The following is a 25,353-nucleotide window of genomic DNA, read 5'->3' on the forward strand; positions in this document are numbered from 1 at the left end:
GAATGGGAAAACACTGTGTACCTCCCGAGTCAGGGAGGGGAGGGGTAAGGAAGAAGGATAAAACCTGCTGCCCTGTAAGGTTCAGGGTTCCCTTCTCTGAAGGGGCCCAGCTCTGCAGAACTGTTAATAAACTTTGTTTCCTTGAATTTGTCTTGAAGCCATTATTCGGGAGCATGGCTCATTTCTGACACTTTGTATGCATACAGTCTATGTACATTATGTATATACAGCACTTGTACATTATGTTTACGGGATTGTTTTTATTTTTATATATATCATGTCTTTTAGTTTGTTATTTTTGTGTTCTTTATGTTTTTTATGCTGCATCAGATCCAGAGTAATGATCATTTCATTCTCCTTTAAATTTTTGTACTGAGGAATGACTCTAAACATTCTTGGATCTTAAATCTTCCGTCTGATGGAAGAGGGGAGAAGAGGAATTACTTGGGCTGTGTGGGGTCTTTGATAATGCTGGCTGCTTTACTGTGGCAGCAAAGTGTACAGAGAGAGTCAGCGGAGGGGAGGCTGGTTTATATGTTGTGCTGAGCTGCATCCACATCTCTGTAGCTTCTTGTTGTCATGGGCAGAGCAGCTGCCCCATTATGCATCCATACAGGATGTTTCTCGTGGGGTTAAATTGATAAGGGCTGATGGGGATGTGTCAAATTCCTCTTGCTTCTTGAGGATATCAAGGAATTGTTGAGCTTTCTTGGCCATGGTGTCTACATGGTTGATTCAGGACAGGCCATTTGTGATATTCACTCTCTGGAATCTGAAACTCTCAACCCACTTGACACCTCTGATATAGGTAGGACTTCAGTCACTTCCCCCTTCCTAAAGTCAATGACCAACTCTTTTGTTTTGCTGACACTACAGGAAAGATCATTGTCAGGACACCATGTCACTAAACACTATACCTCCTTCCTGTACTCCAACTCTTTGCTATTTGAGATACAACCCACTATGGTGGTATCATCTGCAAATTTGTCAATGAAGTTAGAAAAGAACCTGGTCATAGAGTCATGTGTACACAGGGGGTATAAGAAGTGGCTGAGGACACAACTTTAAGGAGCAACAGTGTTTAGAATAATTGTGGTAGAGATGTGTCTGCCTATCCTTACTAATTGCCGTCTGTTGGTCAGGAAGTCAAAGATCCATTTGCAGGGGTAAATGTTGACCCCAGAGTTCAGAGTTTGCAGATGAGTTTGCTTGGAGTTATAGTACTGAAGGTGGAGCAGTAGTTAATAAACTACAATCTGACAAAGGTGTTTTTATTGCCCAGATACTCCAGATATGAATGTAGGATAGGAGATGTTATCCACTGTTAACCTGTGTTGGCAGTGGGTAAATTGTAATGGGTTGAGGTTGTAGGGAAAGCTTGACTTAATAAATACCATGACCAGCCTCTCAGAGCATCTATGATAGTGGATATTAGAATTACTGTGTGGTAGTCATTAGGCATATTGCCATGTATTTCTTGGACTCATGTTGATAATGGCCTTCTTAAAGCAGGTGGGAACAACAGAAAGAAGCAGGGAGAGGTTAAAAATGTTTGCAAATACCCCCACCAGCTGTCTGCACAGGATCTAAGTACACATCCAGGGACACCATCTGGGCCAAATGCTTTCCACAGGTTCACTCTCCAGATGGCTAATCTAATACCTGCAATGGTGAATGTGGGTTCAGCTGCACTGTCAAGATGTGTGGTGATGTACTCATTCCCTTCTGTCCAAAACAAGCACAGAATGTGTTCTAAACACATCAGGAAGGGAAATGCTGTTGTCGGCAATGCTGTCCGATCTAATTTTGTTGCCTTTTAAGCATGTAAGCCCTGCCATAATTGACCGCTGTGTTGGAACTCAATTTTTGTCTGGTGCAGTTACTTGTCATCTTTAATAGCTTTTCAGAGGTCATATTTTGGTTTCTTGTGAAGGTCAGGTTTAGTTGATTTGAATGCAGCAGAGCTGAACTTTAGTAGGGTTGGATCTCCCAGTTCATTTGTGGATTTTGGTTTATCCTTTTTGGTACAGTCCTTAACATGGTGTGTGAAGAAAGAGAAGCTGGTGCAGTTACTATTACAAGAGAGAAGGTGCTCAAAACGCTAAAAGACTTAAAGGTACATAAGTAACCCAGACCAGATGAACTGCACCCTAGGGCTCAAAGGTAGCATTAGAGATTGTTATGGCATTAGAAATGATCTTTCAAAAATCATTGGACTCAGGCATAGTGCCAGAGGACTGGAAAATTGCAAATGTCACTCTGCTCTTTAAGAAAGGAGGAAGGCAACAGAAAGGAAATTACAGACCAGTTAGCCTGACCTCAGTAGTTAGGATGATGTTAGAGTCAATTGTTAAGGATGAGGTACTGGAGTACTTGGTGACACATGACAAGATAAGACAAAGTCAGCATAGTTTCCTTCAGGGAAAATCCTGCCAGATGAACCAGTTGGAATTCTTTGAGGAGATTACAAGTAGGATAGATAAAGGGGATGCAATGGATGTTGTATACTTCGACTTTCAGAAGGCCTTTGACAAGGTGCCACACATGAGGCTGCTTGCCAAGTTAGGAGCCCGTGCTATTATAGGGAAGTTACTAAGACTTACTAGAGCACTAGAGTTACTAGAGCATTGGCTGATTAGAAGAAGACAGTGAGTGGGAATAAAAGGACACTTGTCTGGTTGGTTACCAGAGACTAGTGGTGTTCCACAGGGGTCGGTGTTGAGACCACTTCTTTTGATGCTGTATATAAATGATTTAGATGATGAAATAGAAGGCTTTGTTCCCAAGTTTGCAGATGACATGAAGATTTGTGGAGGGGCAGATAGTGTTGAGGAAACAGGCAGGATGCAGAAGGACTTAGACAGACTAGGAGAATGGACAAGGAAGTGGCAAATGAAATATAATGTTGGAAAATGTATGGTCATGCCCTTTAGCAGTAGAAATAGATGCACAGACTATTTTCTAAATGGGGAGAAAATCCAAAAATCTGAGATGCAAGAGGCCTTGGGAGTCCTTGTGCAGAACACCCTAAAGGTTAACCTGCAGCTTGTGTTTGTGGTGAGGAAGGCAAATGCAACATTAATATTCATTTCTAGAGCTCTAGAATACAAGAGTAGGGATGTGATGCTGAGGCTTTATAAGGCACTGGTGAGGCCTCATGAGTATTGTGAACAGTTTTGGGCTCATCATCTTGGAAGAGATGTGCTGGCATTGGAGAGGGTCCAGAGGAGGTTCACAACGATTATTCCAGGATACGAGGAATGTTTGATGGCTCTGCGTCTGTACTCGTTGGAATTTAGAAGGATGAGGGGTGATCTCATTGAAACCTTTCAAATGTTGAAAGGATGTTTCCATTGGTGGGAGAGTCTAGGACAAGAGGACACAGCCTCAGGATAGAGAGGCACATTCATTCAAAACAGAGATGCAAAGAAATTTCTTTGGCCAGAAGGTGGTGAATTTGTGGAATTTGTTTCCACATGCAGCTGTGGACGCCAGGTTGTTGCATGTATTTAAGGCAGAGATTGATAGGTTCTTGATTGTACATAGCATCGAAGGTTATGGGGAGAAGGCAGGGAAATGGCATTGAGGACGAGAGGAAAAGGATCAGCTATGATTAAATGGCGGATCAGACTCGATGGGCCAAATGGCCTAATTCTGCTCCTATGCCTTAAGGTCTTAAAGATCGGTTATGCAACTGTCTGTGTTCTCCTCTGCACTTGGGCCCACCTGGTCTATGTCTCTCCTGGTAGTTCATTGGTTAAAGGTACAGAAGCATTCCATAGCTTCCCCAGCCCGATGATAGATCGGCCTACTGTGCGGCTTGTGGGCTCCCATTATGTTGGCAAGCTACTATGATGCCACTAGCAGGACCACGTGGTCTACTGACTTTCTCACCTGTGGTGTTTCTAGTCTCACTGAAGCTGAAGTGGGTCCTCATTTGTTAAAGGTTACTTTCATTGTAGTGTTCTTGCAACAGTTGATCAAAATGTGAATGGAGAGTGACCGTCCCCAGATGCGGTTCTGAGCTCTGTGTTTGAACAAGTCGAGGGTACTCAGCAGCAAATGGAAACAGGAATTCTCAGTGTTCCGTACCATGTAACTGAGATGAGTAGTGTCCACCTACACTTCTTCATAGGCTTCATCCCAAATGTGGTGCACCCACTTTCCCACACCATACTGGGGTACAGACTTGCGTTAGACACCTGACCGAAATTGGTAAAATTAATTAATTAGATTAGCTGAGCCTCCTGAAAAACAATCATAGTTCTCAATCCATACAGGTGTTTGAGAAGACAAATGCTCCCCTCATCCCTGCAAGGAATCCTTGGGCCCCATCTCAGCCTTTTCTTTTCTCTAAGCAAGGATCATCCATCTGGAGTCTTCCAGTCATTTGCTGGTCAAATGCCACGTTGTTTTAACGGTTGGGTAGCTATATCCTACTAACCTTAGGAATATCTTGTTTGGCCACTGTCATGCTGTCGTCACCGATCTTTTGAAATTAGCAGTATGTCCCTGGTGCCACTGCTAGTTGGCCAAATGCTCATACAGCTGCAGAGAGATAATATCAAACCAGTTCTGGGGATGGCATGTAAGATAGACAAACACTGAGATTTATTTACAAGATGATTGCAAGGGCCTTTATGATGCAAATGAGATACAAAGTTTAAAATAGAATACTGCAAATACTTCTGGTTGTGACAACAAAGTATATGGAGACTTGGAAAGGGTGGCGAAGAATTTCACCACAATGTTATCTGGACAAACTTGAAATGTTTACTCTGAAACGTCAGATTTTGAAGGGTGATCTGATAAAGGTTTTAGAAAAACATAAAAAGGATAGATAAGGTAGACACACCGAACTTTATCTGCAGAATGGAAATGTCAATTTGTAAGCTTTAACATAAGGGGTAGGAAAGTTGAAAGGAGATTTGCGGGCAAGGTTTTTTATAAACAGAGTGGTAGTTGCCTGGAATGTGCTTCCAGAGGAGGTAGTGGAAGCAGATACAATAACAATGCTTAAGAGGCATTTAGACAGACACAGGAGTAAGACAGAGATCAGAGGGATAGAGTACAAGAAAAGAGGATTAATTAACCGGCCCCATAGGCAGTGCAGACCTGATAAGTCTAAGGTCCTGTTCCTGTATAGAGGAGCGGAGTTAATGACAAATTATAATTTTAACCAACGAAATATGGCAGTCCAATCTGTGTTTGTGTTTTCTAGTTTAGTTTTTTTTTTAGTTTGGGGTTTTTCTTTCTCTTTTTTTTCTTTTTATAATTATCTTTTTCATGGTTAATTACTAGGAAACTGGGAGGTTGGAGTCCATTTGCTACTTGGAATATGTGTTTTTACATCTTAACCGTTATTAATGTATTCCTGATCTCTATGTTCCATTATCAATATTGATATGTTTCTTAATTGGAAACTTAATAAAAATATTAAAAAGAAAGAAAGGGAGGCAAATGCAACGTTAGCATTCATTTCAAGAGCTCTAGAATACAAGAGCAGGGATGTGATGCTGAGGCTTTATAAGGCACTGGTGAGGCCTCACTTGAGTACTGTGAACAGTTTTGGGCTCCTCATCTTTAAAGAGATGTGCTGGCATTGGAGAGGGTCCAGAGGAGGTTCACAAGGATGATTCCAGGATACGAGGAATGTTTGATGGCTCTAGGTCTGTACTCACTGGAATTTAGAAGGATGAGGGGTGATCTCATTGAAAGCTTTCAAATGTTGAAAGGACTAGACAGAGTAGATGTGGAAAGGATGTTTCCATTGGTGTGAGAGTCTAGGACAAGAGGGCACAGCCTCAGGATAGAGAGGCACATCCATTCAAAACAGAAATGCAAAGAAATTTCTTGGCCAGAGGGTGGTGAATTTGTGGAATTTGTTGCCACGTGAAGCTGCGGAGGCCAGGTTGTTGGGTGTATTTAAGGCAGAGATTAATAGGTTCTTGATTGGATATAGCATCAAAGGTTACGGGGAGAAGGCAGGGAAATGGCATTGAGGAGGAGAGAAAAAGGATCAGCTATGATTAAATGGCGGATCAGACTTGATGGGCCAAACAACCTAATTCTGCTCCTATGTCTTAATGTCTTAAAAATTGGTTATGCAACTGTCTATGTTCTCTGCACTTGGGCCCACTTGACACAATATGTAGATAAGCCTACGAGAGGAGAGGCTGTACTTGATCTGGCATTGGGAAATGAACCTGGTCAGGTGTCAGATCTCTCAGTGGGAGAGCATTTTAGAGATAGTGATTATAATTCTATCTCCTTTAGCATAGCATTGGAAAGAGATGGAACAGACAAGTTAAGAAAGCATTTAATTGGAAGTAAAGGGCAATATGAGACTATCAGGAAAGAACTTGGAAGCATAAATTGGGAACAGGTGTTCTCAGGGAAATATATGGAAGAAACGTGGCAAATGTTCAGGGGATATTTGTGTGGAGTTCTGCACAGGTACGTTCCAATGAGACAGGGAAAGGATGGTAGGGTACAGGAACCGTAGTGTACAAAGGCTATTGTAAATTTAGTCAAGATGAAAAGAAGAGTTTACAAAAGGTTCAAAAAACTAGGCAATGATAGAGATCTAGAAGATTATAAGGCTAGCAGGAAGGAGCTTAAGAAAGAAATTAGGAGAGCCAGAAGGGGTCATAAGAAGGCCTTGGTGGACAGGATTAAGGAAAACCCCAAGACATTCTACAAGGATGTGAAGAGCAAGAGGACAAGATGTGAGAGAATAGGAGTGACAATCAAGAGTGACAGTGAAAAAGTGTGTATGGGACTAGAAGAGATAGCAGAGGTACTTAATGAATACTTTGCTTCAGTATTCACTAAGGAAAAGGATCTTGGTGATTGTAGGGATGACTTGCAGTGGACTGAAAGGCTTGAGCATGTAGATATTAAGAAAGAGGATGTGCTGGAGCATTTGGAAAGCATCAAGTTGGATAAGTCACCGGGACTTGATGCGATGTACCCCAGGCTACTATAGAAGGCGAGTGAGGAGATTCCTGAGCCTCTGGAGATGATCTTTGCATCATCAATGGGGATGGGAGAGGTTCCAGAGGATTGGAGGGTTGCAGATGTTGTTCCATTATTCAAGAAAGGGAGTGGAGATAGCCCAGGAAATTAAAGACCAGTGAAACCTCAGTGGTAGGTAAGTTGATGGAGAAGATCCTGAGAAGCAAGATTTATGAATGTTTGGAGAGGCATAATATGCTTAGGAATAGTCAGCATGGCTGTGTCAAAGGCAGGTTGTGCCTTATGAGCCTGATTGAATTTTCTGAGTATGTGACTAAACACATTGATGAAGGTAGAGCAGTAGATGTAGTGTATATGGATTTCAGCTAGGCATTTGATCAGGTACCCCATGCAAGGCTTATTGAGAAAGTAAGGAGGCATGGGATCCAAGGGGACCTTGCTTCGTGGATCCAGAACTGGTTTGCCCACAGGAGGCAAAGGGTGGTTGTAGACAGGACATATTCTGCATGGAAGTCAGTGACCAATGCTGTGCCTCAGGGATCTGTCCGGGGACCCCTACTCTTTGTGATTTTTATACATGACCTGGAAGAGGAAGTGGAGGGATTGGTTAGTAAATTTGCTGATGACAAAAAGGTTGGGGGTGTTGTGACTAATGTGGACGGCTGTCAGAGTTTACAGCGGGACATCAATAGGATGCACACAGGACTGAGAAGTGACAGATGGAGTTCAACCCAGATAAGTGTGAGGTGGTTTATTTTAGGAGGTCAAATATGATGGCAAAATATAGTATTAATGGTAAGACTCTTGGCAGTGTGGAGGATCAGAGTGATCTTGGTGTCCGAGTCCATAGGATACTCAAAGCTGCTGCACAAGTTGACTCTGTGGTTAAGAAAGCATACGGAGCTTTGGCCTGCATCAATTGTGGAATTGAATTTAGGAGCTGAGAGGTAATGTTGCAGCTGTATAGGACCCTGGTCAGACCCTGATGCACCATCAACAACTCTCGGAGATGTGAGTTAAGGTAGGGTTTTATTGGCTGGAAGAAAGCACAAGCAGCAAGCGACCACCACACAACATCCTGGAGACTGAGGAAGAAGCAGTGCCTCCAATCGCCTTTATACCGGGGTCTGTGGGAGGAGCCACAGGAGCAGTCAGTGGGGCGGGGGGGGGGCGTGTCCAGACAGGTATATGTAGTTCACCACATTCACCCCCCCTTTGTTTTAAAAGAGAGTCCCCATGGGGCAAATTTTCTTACAAGTATATTTACAGGTTAAGTCTATCAGGTGGTCGAATCTGTCGCTGCGATCTAAGTAGCACCGGTGGTGATTGCACAAGTGCCGGTGGTGGTGATTGCACAGATGCTGGTGGTGGTGATTGTACAGGTGCCGGTGGTGATTGCACAGGTGCTGGTGGTGGTGATTGTACAGGTGCCGGTGGTGATTGTACAGGTGCCGGTGGTGATTGCACAGGTGCCGGTGGTGATTGTACAGGTGCTGGTGGTGATTGTACAGGTGCTGGTGGTGGTGATTGCACAGGTGCCGGTGGTGATTGCACAGGTGCTGGTGGTGGTGATTGTACAGGTGCCGGTGGTGATTGCACAGGTGCCGGTGGTGATTGTACAGGTGCTGGTGGTGGTGATTGCACAGGTGCCGGTGGTGATTGCACCGGAGGCGGAGGTTGTGCTGGTTCCGGCCTGACTGGAGGTGTCAGCCCACTAGGCGTCAGTGATCCCTCACGCGTGTGCGAGGCGCCCGGTATGGGAGTGTCATGAAGAGTCTGTGTAGGGCTGAGTGTGCGCGGTGTCAGATGGTTATACACCTCGGTGGGTACAGGGTTCATAGTTACCGTGGAGTGTTCAGGGTAGTGGTCTGCTGCTCCTGCGGGCGCCAGGTCGCGGTCAGAGACTGTGTCCTCCCGCCCATCAGGTAAAACCACGTAGTCATACTGGGGGTTCGCATGTAATAGGTGAACTCTCTCGACCAGCGGGGAGTATTTATTGCTCCTCACATGTTTCCGGAGCAGCACTGGCCCTGGGGATGTCAGCCAAGCTGGTAGGGTGGTCCCAGTGACAGACTTCCTGGGAAAAGAGAATAGGCACTCGTGGAGGGGTGGCATTGGTGGACGTACATAACAGGGAGCGGATAGAGTGGAGTGCCTCAGGGAGGACCTCCTGCCATCGAGAGACCAGCAATCCCTTTGACTTAAGGGCTAAAAGTGTGGCCTTCCACACTGTGGCATTCTCCCTCTCCACCTGTCCATTTCCCCGGGGATTATAGCTCGTGGTCCTACTAGTAGCAATGCCCCTAGCCAGCAGGTACTGGCGCAGCTCGTCACTCATAAACGAGGACCCTCTATCACTGTGGATATAGCAGGGATATCCGAACAGAGTGAAGAGCTGGCGCAGGGCTTTTATGACTGATGTGGCAGTGGTGTCGGGGCAGGGGATGACAAAGGGGAACCGCGAGTACTCGTCGATAATGTTGAGAAAGTAGACATTGCGGTCGGTGGAGGGAAGGGGGCCCTTAAAGTCAACACTCAGTCGCTCAAAGGGGCGGGTGGCCTTGATAAGTTGCACCTTTTCAGGACGGTAGAAGTGCAGTTTGCACTCAGCGCAGACTTGGCAGTCCCTGGTCATCGTCCTGATGTCCTCAAGGGAGTAAGGCAGGTTCCGGGCTTTCACAAAATGGTAAAATCAGGTGACCCCCAGGTGGCAAAGATCTGCATGGAGGGCGTATAGCTGGTCGAGCTGCGCGCTGGCACATGCTCCCTGGGATAGGGCATCAGGGGGCTCATTGAGCCTTCCAGGCCGGTACAGGATATCATAGGTGGAGAGTTCTATTCTCCACCGCAAAATTTTATCATTTTTGATTTTGCCCCACTATTGGTTGCTGAACATGAACGCAACTGAGCGCTGGTCGGTCAGCAAGGTGAACCTTTTGCCGGCGAGATAGTGCCTCCAGTGCCTAATAGCTTCCACTGTGGCCTGGGCTTATTTCTCCACCGTAGAGTGCCGAATTTCAGGGCCTTGAATGGTATGAGAGAAGAATGCTACTGGCCTGCCTGCCTGATTGAGGGTAGCAGGCAGCACAAAGTAGGAGGTGTCACTCTCTACTTGGAAGGGAATGGTCTCATCCATCACATGCATCGTTGCTTTGGCAATGTCCCCTTTAATGCGGCTGAAGGCCGCGCAGGCCTCGGCAGAGAGGGGAAATGTGGTGGACTTGACCAGGGGGCGGGCCTTGTCTGCGTAATGAGGGACCCATTGTGCGTAATAGGAAAAGAAGCCCAGGCACCGTTTGAGGGCTCTGAGGGTGGTGGGAAGAGGGAGTTCTAACAGGGGGCGCATACGGTCGGGATCAGGGCCAATGACCCCGTTCTCCACGACATACCCAAGGATAGCGAGTCGGGTGGTTCCGAACACACACTTGTCCCTATTATAAGTAAGGTTCAGGGCTTTGGCCACTTGTAAAAATCATTGGAGGTTGGTGTTGTGATCCAGCCAGTCATGACCACAGATGGTGATGTTATCCAGATATGGAAATGTGGCCTTCAGTTGGCACTGGTCCACCATCCAGTCCATTTCCCTCTGGAAGACAGAGACACCATTCGTGACACCGAAGGGGAGGCACAGGAAGTGATAGAGCCTGCCGCCCGCCTCGAAGGCTGTGTATGGGCGGTCCTCCGGGTGGATGGGGAGCCGGTGGTAAGCGGATTTCAGAACTATGGTCGAGTACACCTTGTACTGAGCTATCTGGTTGACCATATCCACGATGCGGGGTAGGGGGTACGCGTCAAGCTGCGTGAACCTATTGATGGTCTGGCTATAGTCCACGACCATCCCATTTTTCTGCCCGGTCCGAACAACAACCACCTGGGCCCTCCAAGGACTTGTGCTTGGCTCAATGATCCCCTCCCTGAGCAGCCGCTGCACCTCAACTGAATGAAGGCCCTGTCCCCCGCGCTGTACCTCCTGGTTTTAGTTGTCACAGGTTTACAGTCGGGGGTCAGGTTGGCGAACAGCGGTGGGGGAGGGATCTTGAGGGTGGAGAGGCTGCAAGTGGTGTTGGTAGCGCAGCTGTCGGCATGGTGCTGGGTGGGATGTGCGGGTTGGTGTGTGTGTGTGGTCAGTAGCAGGGTATATGATGAAACCCCACAAAACTGAGGATTCCTGACAGTGAGTGGTGGGAGGGGCCCGTCATATGCCATAGTCACACTTTCGAGATGGCTCTGGAAGTCGAGCCCCAATAGCACAGGTGCACACAGTTGAGGCATGACCAGTAGAGCAAAGTCCTGATATTCTGTGCCCTGCACCACCAATGTTGCTACACAACCCCCCCCCCCCGGATGTCAGTGGAATGCAACCCTGAAGCCATGGTGACCCTCTGGCTTACCGGCCATGTCACGAGTCCACAGCATTGCACCGTGTCCAGGTGAATAAAACTCTCAATGCTGCCCATGTCAAGCAGGCAGCTAGTCCTGTGCCCCTCCACCAGGATGTCCATCATTGACCTTGCAAGCTGGTGTGGGGCGTTTTGGTCGAGGGTTACGGAGGCCAGAGTTGAATCGCCATCTTGGTGCCCGATAAACACCCATGGGTCGGAGGTGGGGCGAGGTGGCGCCGACAAAGATGGCCGCCCCCATGCCTCGCACGAGGCGGGCAGGCAAGATGGCGGTGACCAAGATGGCCACCCCCATGCATCACACACGGTACTGCTCGACCCCGCTCATGGTTTAGACTTACAGACCTTGGCGAAATGGCCCTTCTTTCCGCAGCTGGAGCAAGTAGCTTCTCGGGCCGGGCAGCGTTTTCTGGGGTGCTTTTCGAGTCCACAGAAGTAACACTGCGCGGACTTGTGACTGGCAGCAGCTGTGGTCGCTTCGCCGGAGAGTTTCGGGGAGTTCGTGGACTCGCGGGTGGCAGCAGCTGAGGTCGATTCGCCGGTGGGTGGCGGGGTCTGCGGCGTCCACGGAACCGGCGGGAGATTGTGCGGCTGGACAGCGTCGGCGTTGTGCAGAGCAGCCTCCAACGTGTTGGCCAGCTCGATCGCCGAGTGTAAGGTAAGATCGGAGTTTTCCAGCAGCCGCTGGCGCATGTACACTGACCTGATCCCCATAACGAAGGCGTCTCGTACCAGGAGATCCACATGCTGTTCCACCGTCAGTCCCTTGCAGTCGCTGGCCCGCACGAGTGTCTGTAGGGCCCGGACAAACTCGGCGCTCGACTCTCCAGCCCACTGCTGCTGCATCGCTAAAGGATGTCTTGCATAGACGGTGTTCACTGGCCGCAGGTACTGTCTTTTGAGGGTGTCCAGTGCCCCTTGATAGGGCGGCAGGTCCCTGATAAGGGAGTATACTTTCGGACTGACCCTGGAAAGGAGGATTTTGTGCATGGTAGCAGGCTCAGTCATGGGAATCTCTTCCAAGTATGATTGGGAGCATGCAAGCCAGAGTTCAAAGGCAAGAGCTGCTTCTGGGGCTTGAGGATCAATGTCCAATTTTTCCGGACGTAAAATACTTCCCATGTTTTAAAATTTCCAGCCAATAAAATTGATGCACCATCAATAACTCTCGGAGATGTGAGTTAAGGTAGGCTTTTATTGGCTGGAAGAAAGCACAAGCAGCAAGCGACCACCACACAACATCCTGGAGACTGAGGAAGGAGCAGTGCCTCCAATCGCCTTTATACCGGGGTCTCTGGGAGGAGCCACAGGAGCAGACAGCAGGGGGGGTGCGTGTCCAGACAGGTATATGTAGTTCACCACAGACCCCACTTGGGGTACTGTGCTCAGTTCTGGTCGCCTCACTATAGAAAGGATGTGGAAACTATAGAAAGGTTGCAGAAAAGATTTACAAGGACGTTGCCTGGATTGGGAAGCATGCCTTATGAGAATAGGTTGAGTGAACTCGGCCATTTTTTCTTGGAGCAACGGAGGATAAAGGTGACCAGATAGAGGTGTATAAGGTGATGACAGGCATTGATCATGTGGATATTCAGAGGCTTTTTCCCAGGGCTGAAATGGCTAGCACAAGAGGGTACAGTTTTAAGTTGCTTGGAAGTAGGTACAGAGGGGTAAGTTTTTTACAGAGAGAGTGGTGAGTGCGTGGAATGGGCTGCCGGCGACAGTGATGGACGTAGATACGATAGGGTCTTTTAAGAGACTCCTGGACAGGTACATGGAGCTTAGAAAAATAGAGGGCAATGGGTAACCCTAGGTAATTTCAAAGGTGAGGACATGTTCGGCACATCTTTGTGGGCCGAAGGGCCTGTATTGTGCTGTAGGTTTTCTATGTTTCTATGTTTCTAAGCCTTGGTTAGTCAGTTTGCAGATGACACTAAAATGTGTGTTATCATAGATAGTGAAGATAGCTATCTAGAATTAGATGGTATCTTGGACAGCTGGGTAAGCAGTCTGGGGAATAGCAAATGGTTTAGTTCAGATAGGTGAAAAATATTGTATTTTGTGAGGACAAAGGAGGGTAGGACTCTCACAATGAATGGTAGAGCCTCCAGGAGTGTAGTAGGACAAAGATTCCTCGGATTACATGATTCACTAAAAGCAGTATCTCAGGTGGGCAGGATGGTGAAAAAAAGCATTTAGCATAATAGCTTTCATCGGCTCGAACATTCAGTATGGAAGCCAGGATGTTATATTGCAGTTGTGTACCGTATTGCTGCCCCAAAATAAACTTCACAGCGTAGGTGAGTGATAAACATAGTTTTCATTCTGATTTGGAATAATGCTTTTAAATGTGGTCCCCCTGCTATAGGAGAGATGGTATTGATCTGGAAAGGGTGCAGGGAAGATGTACAAGGATGTTGTCAGGATTTGTGTGACTGACATAGAGAGAGCTTGAGCAGGCTAGGACTTTATTCTCTGAAGTGTAAAAGAATGTGGGGTGATCTTCCAGAGGTATATATAGTCATGAGGGCATAGAGAGGATGAATGCATATAATCTTTTACTCTAGGTTAGTGAATCAAGACATAGAGGACATAGATTTAAAGAGAAAGGGTAACACACACAAAAAGCTCGAGGAACTCAGCAGGCCAGGCAGCATCTATGAAAATAAAATACAGTCGGCGTTTCGGGCTGCGGCCCTTCAGCAGGTTTTGGGTGTCAGCCCAATGTGTCAACTGTATTTCTTTTCCATAGACACTGCCTGGCCTGCTACATTCCTCCAACAGTTTTTGTGTGTTGCTTGGATTTCCAGCATCTGCAGATTTTCTCTTGTTTGTGATAGGAGAAAGGGTATCTAGGCTGAATTGATGTATCTGAGACAAAGTGCTTGCTTCCTTCCGTATGAGTCTGTTTCTGTGATCTTATTTTTACTACAGCTATCTGTCCATCTACATCTCTTCCCTGTAATATGATGTTACATCTATACTCTGAGATAACTTTCAAAGTTCAGTTCTTTCCTTCATTTCTGACCTTCTACCTTCCCGTCTGGCAAGATTCTGAACAACTCCCTTAGGGTATTAAAATCCCTGCATTTTCTGGGCTTCAATTTGGTAAGTTAAGAAGATGAACCTTATGTACAAATATAGTTATTTTACTGAAATATTCCATTCTACAGTTTGGAGATGAAACAGATGGAACATGGAAGAAATATCCAAATCCAAAGTTTAATCACACAGCAGAGCAGCTAAAGGAAGAAACTCCGTCATCTTGGACTGACAGACTTTTAAAATGTGGCTATCAGAATCACAGCTTCACCCCCTGAAGAAAGATCAGAGGGTGCGGCTCTGATCAAAATGATTGAATGGCCAAAGCCTCCCAGACCTAATGTGCCTTTTCAGAAAAGCAGTGACCCATCACATGCATATTTTGTTATTTTAAATTCTGGAAGGACTTTCTATGTTGGAGATCAGTTACAGGTGATGGTGCGTATGTACGATTTTGAAGGAAATCCGAAGCAATACGGGGGTGACTATCTCCAAGCCTGGATCCACACTCCAGAGTTGAAAGCCGATTCAGCAGGAACGGTTATAGATCATCAAAATGGAACTTATCACATCAATTTTACCTTATTCTGGCCAGGAGAAGTCCACGTGTCTGTTTCTTTGGTTCATCCCAGTGAAGGGGTTCAAGCCCTTAAAAGAATACGGAAGGAAAACCCAGACAGAGTGTATTTTAAAAGCACTTTCAAATCGGGGAATACCTTGCAGATCACTCTGTAATTTCTGTTTGTCGCAAACTAAACCACTCTGTAACTTTACTGATCTCAGGACTGGGGAGCCCTGGTTCTGTTACAGACCAGAGAAGCTTCCCTGCTCATCTCGTGTCAACCATGCGATGGGAGGTTATTTGAAGAACCTCTTAATTGGAGAAGAATTGCATTATTTTCAAAGGTATGGAAATCATTCTCATTAGATACAAGCATTCATTTTCTTCACATCTATAAACTTGTTTCATAAACTAATCAAATTAATTTCTTTAAAAGAGCAATGTGATTCATCTCTGTAAGCTGAAACCACGCATCTGGCTGAAATTCTCATTCAGCTTAAGGAATACAAAGGGTGGCAGGTGCTGCAGAGATATTGAACTGTCACTGCTGATGAAGGGTCTCGGCCTGAAATGCTAACCAGCCCTCTGCCTCCACAAATGCTGCTTGGCATGCCCACATCCTCCAGCTGTTTAGTTTTTGCTTTCTTTTATCCCTTCTGAGGATGGGAGATTATTGTTGATCTGGAAGTATAAGCACTTTAATGTGGGAAACCTCCAAAACTGTGGTGGTAGTGGGCATAATCACACTCAGATCACGACAATCTGCCTACCACGAAATGTTGTAGATGGTCTGTAAAAACCAATTTCTATTGGAGCCTAGTGAAATCTGACCTGTTGCAAGATTCCTGTAGTCTGAAACCCGAGCAAGACTTGGTTCCATTGCCAGCCTTTGGGCATTGGTGGTTAGGTTATTCATAAATAGATGTGTCTTAGCAGAAGTACCCATGACCCCTTTGATCACTATTGACGATTCACAGAATAAAAAACTGACAGTGTAGTAAATCACATACATGTGATTCTGCAGATGCTGGAAATCCAGGGTAACACGCACAGAATTCTGGGAGAACACAGCAGGTCAGGCAGCGTCTATGGAGTGGAGTAAACAATCATCATTTCAGGCTGAGACCATTTATCAGGACTTTATATCCCTGTCCAATGCCTCGGTAAAGCTCATGAAGTTGTGGTCACTGACTCTGAATTGCTTTTCCACTGAGAGATCTCCCACCCGACCAAATCTAGTATGGCCTCCTCTATCAGCCTGTATATATAATATGCAAGCAGTCCTTTCTGGATGCATCTAACAAATTCCACCTTATCTAAACACTAAGGTGCTGTCAATTAATATTAGGAAAGTTGAAATCACCCATGACAACAACCATGTTACTTTTGCAATTTTCAAAAATCTCTCTCCTGATCTGGACTTAGTGTCTCTAGTGTTATTGGACGGCCTATGAATGCTCCTAGTAGAGTGATTGCTCCCTTCATATTCTTTACTTCCACCCACACTGACTCAGTGGACATCCTCCCTTTCTGCAGCTTTGAAACTATCCTTGATTAGCAATGCCATTCCCCATCTCTTTTACCTTCCTCCCTTTTGAAACAGCTAATTTCCAGAACATTCAGTAGCCATTTCTGACCTTTTGACAGCCAAGTCTCTGTAATGGCCTTAACATTGTAGCCCCATGTATTAATCCATGCTCTAAGTTCATTACCCTTGTTCCTCGTATTTCTGTCACTAAAATAGACACATTTCAATCCATCCAACAGACTGCATTAATACCTTCCTATCTGCCTATCCTTCCTCACAATCACTCTGCACACTGAATCTACCTTTACAACAACTGCCCCATCCTCTAACTTATCATTCAGTTTCCCATCCCCCTACCAAACTCGTTTCAACCCTCTCCAACTGCTCTAGCAAACCTGTCTGCAAGGATATTGGTCCTCCTCGAGTTCAGAAGTAACCTTTCCTTTTCATACAGCTCATACCTTCGCCTGAAGAGAACCCATGATCCACAAGTCTGAAACCCTGTTCCCTACACTAGTTCTTCAGCCACATATTTATTTGCCAAATCATCCTACTTTTACCCTCACTGACACATGGCAGAGGCAGCAATCTGGAGATTGTCATCCTTGAGGTCCTGCTTTTCAAGTTCTTCCTTAGCTCCTCATATTATTTCTTCAGGACCTTATCCCTTTTCTTAGTTATGTCATTGGTACCACAACTTCTGGCTTTCACCCACCCCCTTGAATTAACAATCAGTTGTTGCTGGCTCTGTCTTTAGGTAACAATATGCTCAAATGATAAACTATCCTCTTTTATCTCTATGCTTCCTACAAAATTAAACATTTATATGTCACATTTCATGGGTGCAGTAGATTAAGAAATAATAATATGTTTTCAGTCAGAAAAATATCAAGAGGCCAATATTACCCAAAGATCAAGATTATGTAATTGTAAAGCCTTCACCTTATTCAGGTAAGATAATACTAATATACTGACTTAACAAATTAGAGATTTGTGTACGAGGAATTATGTTAGTAATGTTGGGAGTAGTTCTTCCATGCTGAAGATTCTCTTATATCCTAAACTGAATTTAATACCTTACATTGATTTTTATTAATTTTAGGAACATATTAGAAACAAATACTGTATTTTGTTTGTTGCAACATGAATTTACTTGGTTGGTCAATAAAAATAGGATTGTGTTGATGAATTTGCTTTTCTTAATGTGGAAAATTCTCAAGTGCTTGAAGTTCCACATGTTATCCTGATCCTAATTTTTAATTTAAATAAGTTGTCTGGATATCTATGCTCTCTATGAAGTATGAAGGAATACTGCACTTTTGCAGACGCTATGCATTAAACTGGGGCTGGCTCTATCTCCTCAGGCAATTTTGGCATCCCAAAGCATATGTTCAATGAAGAGGAGGGGAATGGTTGTTCAGACACTTTCAGCCAGCATTACTCTGACAGATTGTCTGGTCATTATTAGAGTACATTTGTTGGTCTTTGCCAAATTAACTCCAAAATTTCTCATTTTACAATGGTGATTGCACCCTTTTTAAAGTCCCTACATTGGCTTTAGATTGCTCTGAGAGACACTGAAGTGAACATGAAAGATGCATTTGAAATTCATGTCATTTTTTTTTACTACATTGACATATCAAGCACAATTTTTAGGAGCTTGTTTACTTTCTATGTTATTCCATCTAAATAATTTCATTTCATTCCCCACATGTTGCCATTGCTTATATTCCTTCCAGGTAGCCCCCAACTTGATGGTATAAAGATCGAGGTCTCGAATTTCTGGTAATTGCTCCCCCTTCACCATTCCCATCTTCTGTTTCCATTTCTCACCTTCTCACCTTATCTCCTTACCTGCTCATCATTTCCTTCTGATGCTCCTCCCCCTTACCTTTCTTCCATAGTCTTCTATAGTCTCCTATCAGAGCCCTTTATCTCGTTCACCAATCAACTTCCCAGCTCTTCATTGCACCCCTCCCCTTCTCCTGGCTTCACCCATCACCTACCACCATGCACTTCTTCCTCCCCCCTCCCCACTTTCTTACACTGACTTCTCCACTTCCTTTCTAGTCCTGAAGAAGGGTCTCAGCCTGAAACATAGACTGTTTACTCTTTTCCATAGAAGCTGTCTGGCCTGCTGAGTTCCTCCAGCATATTGTGTGTGTGTGTTGGTTTGGATTTCCAGCATCTGCAGATTTTCACATGATTTTCATTACTAATTTTCTGTCTAATATTCTCTTGAAATTTGACATTAATGCTTTTAAACAGTGGATTATAAATCAAAGGCATTGTACTTAAATTTCTCTCTCCTAATTTTTAGGCAAAAATCTCAGCGAATGTCTCCCTGGCAAGCCATTCCTTTCACCAGCTGGATTTTATTATCAGGATAAATGGATATCAAAGACCTGTAGACTTCAGAACTTTGACATGCCAGCAAATGTTATCAACTGTCTTCGTGGGAAATTTGTTTATATTTTTGGAGATTCCACTATACGCCAGTGGTTTGAGTATTTGATACATTTTGTACCAGGTCAGGATTCCCATTTCTCATTATTCATTGTAGTCTAATGCTTTAAGCTTTATATTTACTCCAATTCATAATCAAGTCTGTGTTCTTCTCGTGCAACTTACACTTTCTTGCACATGAACATTTTATGCTTCTTGAGGATGAATAGCGTTACCATTTCTCCATAAAACACCTAAGCTGCAAGGACACGTACAATCTCTGAATTATACAAAATAGGCAATAATACTTCCACACAGAAAAAAAACCTGACAAATATTATAATAAAATCCACGAGTTAAAGGTCGACAATTGGAAACTTTGGGTGTGCATGCAAAGACGGCTCATCATGAACCCACCAATCTCAGACTTGCACAGTGGGAGGAAAAGCTGTAATAATTCATGGAATTCAAAGTGCTGACAGTTATGAGGTATTTTTTTCAATAAAAGAAATGTCTTCAGTTTGAGCTTCTCCAAGGACAACCATATTTTTTGCCTGTCCAAATTACATCAATAGATCTTATTTGGTTCTAGCCGGGTACTAGCTCCTAGAAATACTTACAAAGGTCTTAATGTATGATCAGTTGAGAACAATGCTTGAAACAAGTAAATTATGTTCTGCTTACTAAATATACCAATCACAATATCTGGGCTAACAGTAACAAAAAGTAGCAAAGCCTACAAAAAAGTAGTGGATATGGCCTAGTCCATCACATGAAATGATTTTCCACCATTGAGCATGTCTACACAGAGTGCTGTTGAGTGAAAGCAGCTTCCATCATCAAGGAACCCCACCATCCAGGTCATGCACTCTTTTCACTGCTGCCATCAGGAAGAAAATACAACAGCCTCAGGACCCACACCAACAGGTTCATAAACAGTTCTTACTCCTCAACTTGAGAGGATAACTTAACTCAACTTCACTCACCCCATCATTGAACTGGTCCCATAACCTCTGGAAGCCTTTGCTTTCCTTTTGCGTTTGCACTGTTTGTTGACTTTTGTATATTGGTTATTTGTCCGTCCTGTTAGATGCGGCCTTTCATTGATTCTATTGTGTCTCTTGTAGAGGGGGTAGTGGTGGGATGCATTCCGAGAAGATAATCCATCTCACAGTTTTCCATAGCATGAAGCTGTGATCACCTGCACATGCATCATGAACCTACATTGGAAAATAATGTATTTATTTATTTAGTGCCTTCCCTAAATAAATTCCATGAGAGCAAATTTCCTACTGTACCTCAAAATATTGAATTTTGATTCATAAAGTCTATAAAGACAAATTTACTTTATTCAAATGGTTGTAACATGGAGGTCACCTGTGTACTTGGAATTAGAAGAAGGAAAAGTGGTACAAATCATGATTGAAAGCTCTTCATCAGAATGTATTGTTACGTACCCCGTAACTGGGTCACTTACCAGCAAAGATAGAGAGGTCCGTTAAAGTCTGATGGTACTATTTTTAAAAGTATTTATTGATAAAGTGGCACAAAAATAAGATTAATGCAAACATACAGATAATATACGTCATCAATACTAAATCTAAAAGCGCGGGTATAATAATAATCAATACGAAATAGCTCTATCGTTGTCTAGGGGATAATGTATTGTCTGATGGAAATATAACAGTCACTGTTAGTTCGTTCAAGCTGCAGCGTTTTGGGTTTAAGAGAGACGGTTTTAAACTTGCCCAGGTCTTTTATGATGCCAATCCTTTGAGTCGGGGGAGTTGATTTCCCGGTTGCTAGCTAAAAGCCGTTTTCCGTGGTACCAGCCACTAGACCCAGGCAACAGAACTGAACGCACGTGGCCTCCTTCAAATGGCTTCCCGCTATTACGGGATCGCTAGCGTTTCTTCTGGTGCATCTGAGGGGCTGTTCCTACAGACCCTCTTTTATCCTGACTCGCAGGGTCGTAGATGTCAATCAGGTTGGGGTGATGCAATCTCTTTCTCACCCAGCCCACTTTTCCTCAGGGCGTTCATGTAACATAGTATCTCAATCCACAAATGTGTCTCCAAGAGACGATGGCCATGTCCCGTAGCTTTACATCGCCGGGGAACGAGGCATTCTGCACGTCTCTCTCTCATTTCCTGGGTCCCCTGACCCAACCCAATAGTGATCTTGTGATTCTCACAAAAGAGGGGTCTGCAGGCATAACAGTATGCATCATTCATAACAAGTGATTCAGCAACAGAGATTCAACTAAATGGGAACCATCTAATAACTTTTACCGGAAGATGATTGTAAAATGATCATTGTTTTTAAATATTCCATGATGCTTAACTTTGAGAGGAGAGAGGCAAAATGTTAAAGATAAAAGAACTCAGAGGAATGGAATAAAGGCAGTAGTGGCGAGGAATTATAAATTAGAAAATAAAGTAAATTTAGTTTTGATGGGGAAAAAAAGTGGGAGGAAACGTTTTGGGTTGAAATGTCATGAAGTCCTGATGCCTCCCACAGATGCTGCTCAGACCACTAAGTTCCCCCAGCAGATAGTTAGTTGGAAATGATAATGTAGGGTATTAAATAAATTAGGAAATTGGAGACAGGAAACATAACAAAGTCAACACAATAATCATAGGTGACTTTACATATAGACTAGATTTATCAAATTAACAATATAGTATAAGGATGAATTCATAGAGTATAGAACAGATGTCTTCCCACAGCAGTGCAATAAGCAGTCAGTGAAGGAACAGAAACTTTTAAATATACTGTAACACTAAGTATCTGGTGATTCAGTAAGCAATTTTAATGCCCTGGTTAAGATTTCTCCTGCTGTGCTTTGAGGTATTTAATTTTACTATTTATCTGTTGTTACGTACCCGTGACACGTGACAGTGGTACCCTTGTCACGTGACTGGGGTTGAAGTTATACTGGACATGAGGTAATGGTGGAGTGATGTCATTTTCCCGCCAGTAGAGGTCATGTGACAGGTTTTTTCTACAGGGTATAAAAGGAAGACCCACCCTGTCAGGTGGGGCAGTTCGTGGCTGGATTTGCCAAGATGACTTCATATCACTGTGTGATTTAATGTGATGACGCAGTTTAGTTAAAAATGAAGTTTTATATAATGCCTAAAGTTTAAAAGGTCAGAGCCAACGGTTTCTTTGCTGATGGAGAGTGAAGTTTGGAAGACAAATCGAGAAGAATCGATTTTCGATGGATTGACTTCGACCTTGTGTGATCCTCATTCGGAAGGATTTCATTTACTATTCTCACGATAGTCTCCGCTGGGAAAAGCGGGAGATTTGAGAATATTTTGGAAGGAAGGTCAGTCACTTTAAGTTGTTATATTTAATAAAATTCGACGTGGGAGTTCGACGCTGGGAATCGAAGGACATCGACGTGGAAGAGAATTTAAATCGCTTTAAAAAGTCTCTCCTTTTAAAAGTACCGTGAGCTTTTGAACTGTCGGCATATCGTTCTTTGAACTGTTTTCATTCGGCAATTCGCTTTGGAGAACTGTTTTTTTTCAATACTACTTTAAAGACTGTTTGGGACTGCAAAGCTATTAAGAACTGTCTGACCAGCTGCCAGCAGCTGAGCTCGGACCATTGTTTGGGTTTGTTTACATTTGAAGGGGGTTTGTTATCAGTGTTTAATAAACGTGTTATTTGTTATAAAACCCCTTGCCTAACTCATCTATATCGTTGTTGCCCGAATACGTAACATAAATATGGGGGTACGTCCGGAATTGAATTGTTTGAGTTTAGTAAGCTTTTTGAATTTTGAATCGGTGTTTTGGTAACGGGGATTGCTCGGTTTTTTTTTGTTTGATTGGCTTGTGAGTGGTATTCGGCAACGATGAATATTGATGAGTTTCTGGATTCGCCAGACGCGGACTTGTTAGCGAAGGCGAAAAAGACTGAAGTCTCTGAAATTGCTATTCGGTTGCATCTTAAAGGGATTTTGCCAACTACATCAAAAGCTGTAATACAGAGAAAGATCGCATCACATTTTGTGGCTTCGGGTCATTTTGAAGAATCGGTTTTAGAATCGTTTCCAATAAGTAATCTGGAGATGCAGTTGCAAATTGAACAAATGAGGTTGGAACAAAGTAAAGCAGAGTTAGAGAGGTGTAAATTGGAATCTGAGCAGAAGAAAAGAGAATTTGAATATGCAATGGTGAATTTAAGGTCTGAGAATCAGTCTTCTGATAATAGAAAACCGTTTGTTGCTAACCAAGAAATTAAATTGGTCCCTCCATTTAGTGAAACAGAAGTGGAGAGATATTTTCAACATTTTGAAACTATTGCTCGGATGTCAGAGTGGCCGAAAGATAAATGGTCAGTGTTATTACAGAGTGTAATCAAAGGCAAGGCACGACACGTTTACACAGCTTTAACTGCTGCGCAAGCATTAGATTATGATATTGTGAAAGAAAATATTCTCAAATCGTATGAATTGGTCCCAGAAGCGTACAGGGAAAGATTCAGGAGTTTGAAAAAGTCTGTGGAAAAGACTTATGTGGAATTTGCCTATGATAAAGCTATGTGTTTTGAGAGATGGGTTTCTTCTAAAAATGTAAATGAGGACTATGATACATTGAGAGAGCTGATTTTGATGGAGGAATTTAAAAGAAGCATTCCTGTTGAAGTAAGGACCTACTTAAATGAGAGGGATACTGATAAATTGCAGGACTGTGCTAGATTAGCTGATGAGTATGTTTTAATCCATAAGAATAAATTTCCTCAGGGTAGAATTTTTAAGAGGAAAAATAATATGGAGACTCAAGGTAAATCAGAAATTAAATTAGAGGTTAATGAGAGAGGTAAGGAGGAAGGAAAACCTGTGAAGGAAAGACAGTTTGGTCTTATTTGTAACTATTGTAAGAAGCCTGGCCATGTAATAGCTAACTGTTTCAAATTGAAAAAGAAAGAGAAGGAAGCAGTTCCAGATGCTTGTGTGCAACATACTGAAGCACCTGTAAAGTTACAGGGTTTGGTAAACACAAATGAGGATTTGTTAGAGTCTGACAAAGTTAGAAAGGGATATGATCATTTTATAACTGAAGGGTTTGTATCCTTGAAAGAAGGATCTACTCTGGTGCCAATAAAGATTCTTAGGGATACTGGAGCTTCTCAATCACTGATGTTAGATAGTGTGTTGAAGTTTAATGAAAAGAGTGATACTGGTGAGGTAAATTACATAAGAGGTGTTGGAAGTGATTTTATGCCTGTACGTTTACATGAAGTAAATTTAAAGTCAGGGTTAGTTACAGGATTTGTTAAGGTAGGATTACAGCATAGCTTACCTGTGAAGGGTATTTCTTTATTGTTAGGTAATGACTTGGCAGGTGGACAAGTTTTTCCTGAAGTGCATTTGACAATGGAGTCAGAGGTACCTGAGGTGAATTCTAACACAGATTCTTCCTGTGTTGTGACTAGAGCTATGGCTAAAAAAATTGATGTGCAGAATGAGGTTGTTACTCATGACTGTTCAACTCAGGATTTGAGTTTTGAGGATGTGTCAGAAACTTTCTTACCTTCGTTGTTTGAACAAGATTCTGGGAGTAAGTCTGACTATGAAGATTTATCTCTGTCTCGGAAGGAGATGATAGCAGAGCAGAATAGAGATCCTGAGATTATAAAATTAAGGGAACAAGCTTTACTAGGTAGTGAAATTGAGAAGGTGTCAGTAGGATATTACTTGGAAAAAGGAGTGTTGATGAGGAAGTGGAGGTCGCCTACAATTCCTGCAAGTGAGGAATGGAATGTTGTTTATCAGGTGGTTGTTCCTAAAGTTTATCGGAATGAGATTTTGACTTTAGCTCATAGTGTGCCTTTAGGTGGACATCAAGGGGTAAGGAAAACTGTGGACAAGATTTTAAAACATTTTTACTGGCCTGGTTTAAGAAAAGATGTGGCGATGTTTTGTAAGACGTGCCATACTTGTCAAATTGTGGGTAAACCAAATCAGGTTACACCAGTAGCTCCATTACAACCTATTCCAGCATTCGGTGAACCGTTTTCTAAAGTTATTGTAGATTGTGTTGGTCCATTACCAAAGACAAAAACTGGTTATCAGTATTTGTTGACTATCATGTGTACTTCGTCTAGGTTTCCAGAGGCAGTACCACTTAGGAATATAAAAGCTAAAACTGTGACGAAGGCTCTTATAAAATTCTTTACTTATTTTGGATTGCCTAAGGAAATACAAACTGATCAAGGTAGTAATTTTATGTCTGGATTGTTTCAACAGATAGTTTATAAATTGGGAGCTAAGCAAATTACTTCGTCTGCATACCATCCAGAATCGCAAGGTGCTTTGGAGAGGTTTCATTCTACTCTCAAGAATATGATTAGGACATATTGTGTGGAGAATGAAAGTGACT

The 25,353-nt window shown here is 43.5% G+C and overlaps 1 protein-coding gene across 1 annotated transcript in view; it reads left to right on the plus strand.

Annotated features, from left to right (window-relative positions):
• Positions 1–13,316: 13,316 nt before the first annotated feature.
• Positions 13,317–25,353, plus strand: part of LOC140727199 (NXPE family member 3-like) — a 29,121-nt gene continuing 17,084 nt past the window's right edge. The window contains 6 exon segments of the mRNA XM_073044467.1: positions 13,317–13,379; positions 14,552–14,692; positions 14,694–15,148; positions 15,150–15,326; positions 17,388–17,461; positions 18,831–19,040. Coding sequence (XP_072900568.1) covers positions 13,317–13,379; positions 14,552–14,692; positions 14,694–15,148; positions 15,150–15,326; positions 17,388–17,461; positions 18,831–19,040 — 1,120 coding nt within the window.

This window comes from Hemitrygon akajei, chromosome 5, assembly GCF_048418815.1.
Source record: "Hemitrygon akajei chromosome 5, sHemAka1.3, whole genome shotgun sequence".
Lineage (NCBI taxonomy): Eukaryota > Metazoa > Chordata > Chondrichthyes > Myliobatiformes > Dasyatidae > Hemitrygon > Hemitrygon akajei.